The 9,447-nt window shown below is 42.1% G+C and overlaps 1 protein-coding gene across 5 annotated transcripts in view; it reads right to left on the bottom strand.

The window, feature by feature from the left end:
- Window positions 1-3,140: 3,140 nt before the first annotated feature.
- Window positions 3,141-9,447, bottom strand: part of CHST11 (carbohydrate sulfotransferase 11) — a 252,261-nt gene continuing 245,954 nt past the window's right edge. For all 5 annotated transcript variants that reach the window (XM_019544775.1, XM_019544776.1, XM_019544777.1 and 2 more), the window contains one exon: window positions 3,141-7,697. In XM_019544775.1, the coding sequence (XP_019400320.1) occupies window positions 6,843-7,697 (855 nt within the window). In that variant the 3' untranslated portion in view covers window positions 3,141-6,842. The remainder of the gene's footprint in view (window positions 7,698-9,447) is intronic.

Below are 9,447 nucleotides of genomic sequence, written 5' to 3'. Positions count from 1 at the left end.
TGTGCTCTGGGGGAGGGATGGAAAAACTGCATAAACGGCAGCATTGTTTGAACTGCCCTGCTTTCTGCCTTGGTGTCAGTTGAGTGAGGGCACACCTTAACACACACACAGTGTCACCCACCCATGTCACAAGTTTTGCCTGTCAGCACTAGTGGTTCAGGGCCCCAGAACCCAGAAGCCCCTATAACTATTTCCTTGAAAGCTGGCAGGCTTCATGGCCTCAGCAGGGGCTAGCAGGCCTGCAGTTTTCACCCTGCTGCACCTTAACACACACAGTGTTGCCCATATCACGAGTTTTGCTCGTCTGCAGCTTGAGATACAGTTTCCCTAAGCCCTTGCACCTATCTCCTTGAAACTTGGCAAGCTTCATGCCCTGAGAAGGGCTACCATTCCTGCAAGTTTCATCCAAATCAGGCCAGAAATGACAAAGTTATAGGCTGTTTCATGCTTCCCCATTACAGCCGATGAGCGAAATGTCGAAACAGTGAAATTGTTTCGACGAAATGAAAATCTGAAATGGAGCGATTTGTCGAAACACAAGTCGAAACAGAACAGTGCCATTTTGCACAGCCCTAGCAGGCTGCTGTAGCCTTGTCACAGGGCTCCTGGAGCCTTACAGCAGTGGCTGGGTGCTGTCTACCTTTCTCTGAACTCTTCCAGGTCAGCCCATAGGAATGCAATGAGAGAGGCTATTTTCCTGCAGGGGAGAACTAGGAGGGTTCCTACCACAGGACAATGCCCTTCTTCTTCCAATCAGCTGATTAGTGGGATGTGGGGAGTGTGCTCCTGGGGCAGGAACCCTCCCCACTGTCTGTGGGATGGCTGCCAACTGCCACTTGATGGCCTGCCTCCTTCCCTTGCCTTAAGGGCAGTGGTGGCCTGGGGAGCAGCCCTCTGCTGCCCCTTGGCTTAAGAGCTTGCCTATGAAGCTCTCCATTCATGGAGCTACTTCTGCACAGTCCATCTCCCAAGCCATTTTGCTACTGGAAGAAACTTCTTCCAGTAGAAATGAATGTCTCTACACAGCCTTTCTTGCAGTGTGTGTGCTGTGTTTCTCTAGGCTTTGAAGCAGGATCTGCATTTTGGCCCAGTAGCTTTATTTTGTTGGAGGTATAAACAAGATCTCCATGGACAAAGGGCCCTCACCAGGTCCCAGTAAAGGCAGTGATGTCTGTGAGAATAACAGGTTGCAAAGGGTTCTGAGACTTCAGGTAGCAAGGTGCTATATAAATGCACAATGTTTGAGGCAGACTGCGACTGTAAGCGAAATAAATGGTCCTGAAAAGAGGAAGTAGTACTCTATAATGGAGGTGAATGAGGTACAGAACTCAGCTGATACTTTTCTGCCATAGAGTCCATGAATAGCTTTCACTTGTGTGCTGTCCCATGTATTTGGTTTATTTTTCTTGCTTATTGTATGTTGAATTTATATCTATATGGTGGCATACCGCTGCCTGCTGTCTCTGTGTAGGAACCTGGCACTGCTTTCAGGGGAGCAATGTAAAAGCACAAAAGCAAATTCCCCCCTTTCATTTGGGTCTACCAGTCCTCTGCATGTTGTTCAGCAGCACTGAATGCTGTAGGGGTCGTAGCCCAGCACTGAGTCTTCACATTGCCTGTGCTTTTATCACAACCTGCCCTTGGGTCAATGTTGTCCACCTTTCAGAAGTCAGGCCCTTTGCTGTTTCAGAAGGGACTTGCAGAATAAGCTCCGGAAAGCCAGTTAACTTTGAGTTACTGCAAGAATACTAGAGAGGCTATTAGAGCATCCCTCCAGGTAAAAACTTGACAGGTGAAGGGCTGAACCCATGCATTTATACTCTTCATCAGGGTTTGTAGAATTGTTGGCATAAACTTACCCAGCCATCTTTTTACTATGTGAACAACCCACCACAGGACAATATTTTAAGGGATGCATGTGCAGTTTTTACCATCTGAAAGACCGACTGTGCCATGTTCTTGGGTGATATTAGCCAGTTGTTGCTTTCCCCTGCAGAAGCAATGGATGGGAGGAGCCTTGTACCTAAAGTGTTTGGCAATGTTGAGGTGGAAGCTGATCACTAGGGACCTACCAAATTTATGGAGGAGATGGGGTATGCAGCAGCTCCTTTTAATCTTTCATGTTCCCTTGCATGCCCCTCCTTCTTTCTATTGATTGGCAGAGGGGCCCCACCACTCCGTCCTGATTGTCAGGGAAGCAAAAACCAGTTTTAAACATGGTGTGGTTTTTGCCTCCATGCTGGTCAGCAACAAGCATCAGGACCACCAGGGCCCCTAAGTCAATCAGCAGCGGGAGGCAAAAACAGCACCATATTTAAAACCATATTTTGCCCTGGCTTGCCAGTCGGGAGCAAGCTGCAAGCACGGCCCCTCCACCAATCAGTGGTGCTGGAGGTGTGCTGGGGAACCTGCAAGATTAAAGGAGCTGCAGTGCAGCCCACTTCTGCTGTGAATTGGATAGGTCCCTATTGATCACTATTTGCTGCAGCCTAGAACAGCACGTTCCTGTGGGTGTTTTTTTTTTCCCCTTTAAGCCTTCTTGGAACAAAGAGTCAAGCTTTTTCATTGCACTGTCTTTGAAATATATTTGTTTTGGGTTATTTTGCATATGGGCTGTTGCCACAGGCTCCATGGCATGCCGTCTCTCCTCTCCATCTCATTTGCTGTAGACCAAAAAGCATTGGCTACCTGTATTTTGAAAGGTTAATCTCTGGAGTTTCTATTGTTTAAACACTCCCCCCACATCAAACTCATGGGTGATGCTGTAGCTTTGTAGTACTTTCCCTTCCTAATCTGGCACTGTAAAACTGTCTGCTTTCCAGCATGGAAAATGGAACTGATGTTGGCTGTGGTTTAGTTCCTAGCAGTCTTTAGGCAAGACTGCTGCTTTTTCTGAAAGAGAAGCAATGGCTCAGAAAAGTTAAGGGTTTGATGCAGAAAATTAGTACTTCAGGTTCTCTGGTCTGTGTTTATTCAGGAAGTCAGACTGTGATGGTCCCTCCTGGCCTCTGCATCTGTTGCTCACCTCAGTGCTAAAAGTTTTTAGGGGTTTTTTTTTTTTGAATGAAACCATTGGAAAACAATACCCTACACCATGCATCTTAGAACATGAGACAAAAATCACACATGCACACAGGAACTCTTTCTTTCTTCAATTTAATTGAAGTTACTTAGAAAAATAATCAGGCTTGAATGGCTTTTTTCAAGGAAAGATTCATGAGCAGTTCACACATTTGTTGGCAATGTATAATTTAGCTTTTTTTTTTTTACTTTTTATTAACAGTATACGTAGGTATGAGGAGATACTTTTCTACAACAAGCCTTCTACTGCATACAAATAGGTAAAAAAAAAAATCAAATCCCACATTGATGTTAAATTATATGTACACATTGTATTGTGCATGCATGTAAGAAAATAACACTCTCTGTAACAAGAGTAATAGTAAGGACAGTCCCTTTTTTGTACCTGAAAAGTGCAGCAGACTACAGTTAAAACACCATGGGTCAATTGACTTCTGAAAGCATTTTATTTGTGGTTGACTTTTCTGTTGCAATGTAGTAGGCTTGGTGAACCAGTCTGAAAAGGTCCTTAAGTTTGGACAAATTTTATATGGAGGCTGAAGTATGAAGGATTTCTGGAATTCACTGATATAAAATAGGAAATGTCAGCTAGGTTCACGTGAAATGGCTATAGTTTGGAGCCTAAAGTTTACAGGGTTGGATCCATGGTAGACAAACTACTCCAGTATTGTTAATAACTAGCTGAGGTTGAAGACATGAACTTAAATCACATCTGGTATGTGCTGTTTGGATCAGCGTTTTGTACTTAAATTTTCCCAACTTCTTGTTATTCAGCTGTGGCTACTTTGGCTCGCTCTTGGGAGGAAACCTATGTTTTGTAAAGTTCTCATTGGTTTTGAGGACGATTGGCTGGAATCACTAGCAGTGTGCTAAACTGCTCTGATCCTACAGCTACATTAGCTCTAGCATTACTGGTATATCTGGTGACAACTAGTAGGCATTATTTTAGAAGGCTTCTGAAGACACAAAGTGGTGGTCAGGCAAGCTCCAGCTACTCAGCAGTCTTGCTCAGCTGTGCCACACAGGTGATTTGTCTCCAGGAATGGATTTCAGCCTTTTTGCTTCAGCTGAGCACATTGTGGAAGGACAGGACAGGAGAGAAAGTGTTCTTCGGCATGTCTTCTTGCTGGAGAGGGCAGTGGCTGTGAAGTGGTGTCTTTTTAAGATATAGAAATGTAACTCTACATATTTTGTATGGGGCCTTGTGGAGAGGAGGGAAATTTTCTGGCTCAGTCAAAATGATACATCTAGTAGTCTTAAAAAGAAGATGAACATTTCCAATCCCTCTCTCTCTTTGAGACCTAAAAAGGGTTTGGGGATTAGCAAGTAGGACACGATCACAGCCACAACTATCGGTTGCTGTATGGATGTATAGAAGTGTGTATGTGTTAGTAAATAAATACGTAACCACTGAGTTACAGAATACAAAATAGGGCACGCTGGCAGGGCACACTCTGTGATAGGCACTTACAACAGCTCCATATGCCCTGAATGGTACAACTGCTCTGAAGTAAAATATTAGTCAGCAATGAAAAGCCATTTAAGAATTTTTTAAAAATCTGATTAGACAGTGTGTAGCCTTCCTGTCCTCCTCCCTCCCAGTGGGATCTGGGTCATTCCACTCTCATTCCGTTCTGGGATGAAGTGTGTTTTTACAGTGATAACAAGGATTTGGGTATTTTCAAGGGCAAATTTCTATGGTGAAAGTGCTTGAGTTGCTGCTTGTTATGCTACTTTTCTTTCTTCAGTTAATAATGACTATAGGGCTCTCCACACCCAACAAGATTCAGGGGACCATATCCTGAGCCACAGTAAACCAGTGTAGTTCCAGGACCTGGCCCAAAGAGCCAGAGCTGTTTTATCTGACCACTCCTATCACTGCTTGAACTGCGGGGATTCGAGCATTGTGAGATCTGGACACCAACTTCTTCACAAGCACCAACGTTGCATTTTCTGAAGTGGCTTCTGGCTCCTAACTTGCTTTTGAAAATGGGATGTTGCCTCCCAGATTTCCTGGACCAATACAGGCTTACAAAATCAAAAGCAACCTTTGACTTTGAAAATCTGCACTTGTTCTGGTGATGGCAGAGAGACTGTCGTTTTGAGAACTGAAAAGCACTTTGCCAACACCATATTATTTAGACAAACTCCTACATCCCATTTTTAGCACAACAAAAAATAAATCAATGCAGTGCTTTGCAGCTTTCAGTTAGCTTACTATGCTGTCTCCCCAGGTCAAGATAGTTTGGTAGGAGATGCATAACATAAAAAAAAAAAAAGGTCACTCTCACTGCCATCTTGGTTGTGCGTCCCACATACATCAAAATAAACTTAAACAGTTGGATAAATCTGTACTTTTGCTCACTGAGCTTGCTAATATCCTTGATTAAAATACCATACCTTTCTTTATTTGCAGTGAATAAATTATCCATGCTTGTTTATTCAAAGCAATCTCTAGGTAATCTACTGCTCTTATTACAATATGACATCTCAACAAACTTTATATACAGAGCAACTGCTACTGACACATTTACCTGACATAAAATGTTCTCATTTGATACTTAACTCAGGTATATTATTAACCCATTGGAAAACAGAAACTCAGTCACCAATGGCAAACTAATGACTAACAAATATAAGACACAAGACACTAGCCCAAGGTATCACACCAATGTGTTTGAAGATTAAGGGACTGCTTTTATTGCCTCATAAGGGCAGAGATCAACAGGAAGGTGATCTTTTGACTTTTTCAGATTATATGCATTGGTGCTATGTACGAACACATTTTGGTCAGTATTTCCTGTTGTGACCAGTGATATTTATTTATGGGTGGGCAGCAGGGGAAAGGGCGAGAGACATACAAATTGAGATCCTGTAAGGGGCCTAATTATCAGAAAGTGATAACCACGAGCCCTCTTAGCTGAAGTCTTGTATTAGGGGGCTCATGTTGGGCAATCAAAATCTTCTGCAGCTTTTGAGCCCAGACTTTACTTGCACATAACATGTACAAATCGTCTTCTCTCTTCATTGGGAAGACAGGCTTGGAAGTGCCAAGCACAGGAAATCAGGTTGTGTTGTCCAGATCAAAATTTATGGTTTCTCTCTCCAAGGGATATACTCACATTTTTCAGTCTCAGATTTTAAATATCCCGGATCCATCACAACCTGTTCTATCCTTTCCCTTTCAGGGAAAAAGGTAACTTTACATTTATGATTTAAGTGCAATATCATCCTCTGAAGAAACTATTTCTACCAGTGTTTCCAAGATGTGATATGGATTAACAACCTCATTGTTTTAAATTTTCTGATAGGGTATTTATCTGTGTGAAAAGCTAATGAAAGAGTTAATGACCAGAGACAAGCACAGTTGAAGAAAGCACAGAGTCAGATTCCTTTTGTCCAAATATTATCATATTTCTGCTGCTAAAGTGAAACCTACCAAGAGACCATGTTTTAAATAAGTATAAATAACATTAATTAGAATTTGAGGAATGCAAGATAAACGAAATTCACCAGAACACAATTAACATTTTAAACAGTGTAGCAGTATTACTCATTTCTAAAGCTAGATCGTCAAAATCCTGTCACCCTGCAAGAGAGCTGTCCTTTCTTACAGATGATTTAAATAATTTCAACTGTGCTGCTCGCAGCATCATTCAAAAAAAGAAAATATTAATTTACAAAATAACCCATTCTTCATATTTATTATGACAAATAAAAATCTTAAATAAAAGAGGCTTTCTTTCCTTTCTCTTTCCCCCTCACTCCAGTTTCAGGTAGCTTGGCACTGAGTAATTGAACATTAAAAAATCAAGTTTGTAGACTTCATACAGCTGTGTTTGGTGCTCGGAGCTGATATTCTGGAAGAACTCTGTGGTCATTTCATCAGTAGTTCTCGTAGACTTTGCATAGGTGGGAAACTTCAGGTAACTGCCTACTCCTGCAAGCTGAAGGATGTAATTGGAATCCTCTTCGAGTGTCTCGTATTTTCCTATGAGGTCATAATGGATGTGGCAAGGGTGGCAGAGGGAGTAGACTGTTTGCCAGTGCTCATTGAAAGGCTCTTCTTTTTGGGTGTGTGGATCAATGAGATATGCCACAAACTCTTCAAATTTCACATCGTCGCCTTTACGCAGAGCCTCCTGAGTGGCATTTTTCCTTTGGCGCCTCACAATTTTTGTGCCATATCTCTTGTGAAAGGAGGTGTTGTACTTCTGGGTGAACTTGTTCCTGTAGGCAGACACCAGTCTTTCGAAAGGCTCGCGAACAAACAGGAACTTCATGTAATTTTTTAAACGGTGGTTGATCTCTGGAATGCTGTACTGGTTGAGGGTCTTCAGGTTTGAGGACACATGGGCTTCATTGGCTGGTATCTCCATAGGATCGTTATATTTGCCCCTGCCTGTCAAAACCATCATGACTCTCTTCCAGTTTGTACAGGCCACTTTGGGTACGTAGCAATAGATCATTTCATGATCCTCATCTACCACCAAATGTTTGAGGTCGTTGGGTGTCAGCACACGGCGTTTCCTGCTAGACACACTGTTGGCGCGGCATGTGTCTGTGACTTGGTCCCTCCTAATCTGATGAAGGATTGCTGTGTTAGACAACTCCAACTGCAAAGAAAACAAACACACACATGCATGCATATGTCAGAAAGCACTGGAAACACTTGCTGGCATCTAACAGATGAGGTAAATCCTCACACATGCAAGTACAGGAAAACGGACTATTGGCAGTAAAGTATTTAAAAGACATGATTGTTTGGCTGTAAGTAGTAACATTCAGTTTAGGTAACCTTTTTGCTACTAAACTTCTGGTTAAGATTTTGGCTGCAACTCGTGCAGGGTTCTCCTTTGGTAGCAACTTTGTTTATAACATACTTTTCCTGAAATGTCACTCTTTCCTTGTTGTAGAAGAGGAATCTCTCTCTACCACTGTGATCACACTCATTACCGAACTACCCAGGTTGACCTTTGTGTGGAGACAGGGCAGACGAACACCGCTTCCAGACAGTTTGTCAGAATGAACACAGTATGTGCTCTTGTTGCTGATGTCTCTCATGCTATAAGATTAATAATTTCAACTTGTTTCTTGGCTACGACCTTGTCAGAAAAAATAAAGCCCCTGGAGATTTCTGCCGTTCCTTGAAGAAAACAGTCACTCAGCAGTGATTCTGAGACTCCATCTCTAAATTCCTCCCTATTAAAGACAACTTAGTAGGTGAAGTGCATGGCCTTTTAACATACTAAGCCCTTATTGCTTGGCCATTACCTTGTATTATTTTGTTAAGCGTTTCTTAATTTTTAGCTCTTGTGGACTGGTGCTGGGGCTAACTCAAATAGTTCTGTGTGGCGGGCTTGCTTATTTGCTTGCTGCTTTTCTGTTTTTAATTTCTCAGTCAATGAATTCAAATAGGTTTACCAGAATTAATAAATTCATCTTCCTTATCCCTCTACTAAGGTATGCCTTGATAATCCCATGACGGATAGGGGAAATGGCCCCTTTTTGATTAGTTTCAAAAGTGCTGAAACTCTCTCTTATATGCCCAACTCTATTTTGGCAGTGAATGGGAGGTCAGAACCTACAGGGTACTTCTGACAATCCCACCTACAGATATTAAGTCCTAGTCTTTGAACATATTGACACTGGCTTAGTTTAAACCGATTTAACTAACTTGGAACTAGTGCAAATCCCCATGTGGACACGCTCTCAGTTTGGTTTCAGAATAGTCATTGTTTGAAATAACACAGCTTAAATATGTTCCTAGTCCATTTAAATTGATATATGCAAACTGAAAATGGTGTGTATAACCTGTGGCAAAGGTTAATAATGGATTTAAAAATAATTCCTTAATTTACGCTGGTGCAGCAATGAATGTTGTTGTTTTTTGCGAGTTTTACAAAGTTTGGTGTTTGTATAAAAACTTCAGTTTCTGGAATCCTGTAAGAATCTCAAGTTTGATAAAGAAAAAGTACCTAGCCCATAGGTTTGTGGAGGAAAGTTTGAAAAATAGGAGCCAGAAGCACCTTATGGCTTTAAAACAGTTGCACCAAGTCACTCTTCTAAAAGTTTGTTTTGATTGCCTGGGGGTGACACTGCCATAGACAAGCCTTAAGTGTGAAGTTGTCCCCTGCACACAGGGCCAGCACAAAGTCTATGCTTCTCTTAGGGACTTGTTCATGGGATACTTAGCATATGTTTTATTTAGATGGTAGTAAGCATTACCATGCTGTATTAAACATTAGAATGTGTTCTGAGCAGTTGCACAGTTTAGAAAAGCTGTATGTGAACAAGTCCATGGGGCCGGATGCAGTGCATCTGAGGGTACGGAGGGTGCTCTGGCTGATATGATTGCAGAGCTGA

This window comes from Crocodylus porosus, unplaced genomic scaffold (genome assembly GCF_001723895.1).
Source record: "Crocodylus porosus isolate Cpor-Errol unplaced genomic scaffold, CroPor_comp1, whole genome shotgun sequence".
Taxonomy (NCBI): domain Eukaryota; kingdom Metazoa; phylum Chordata; order Crocodylia; family Crocodylidae; genus Crocodylus; species Crocodylus porosus.
Note: the sequence above shows the minus strand (reverse complement) of the source record. Positions and strands in the feature narration are given on the sequence as shown.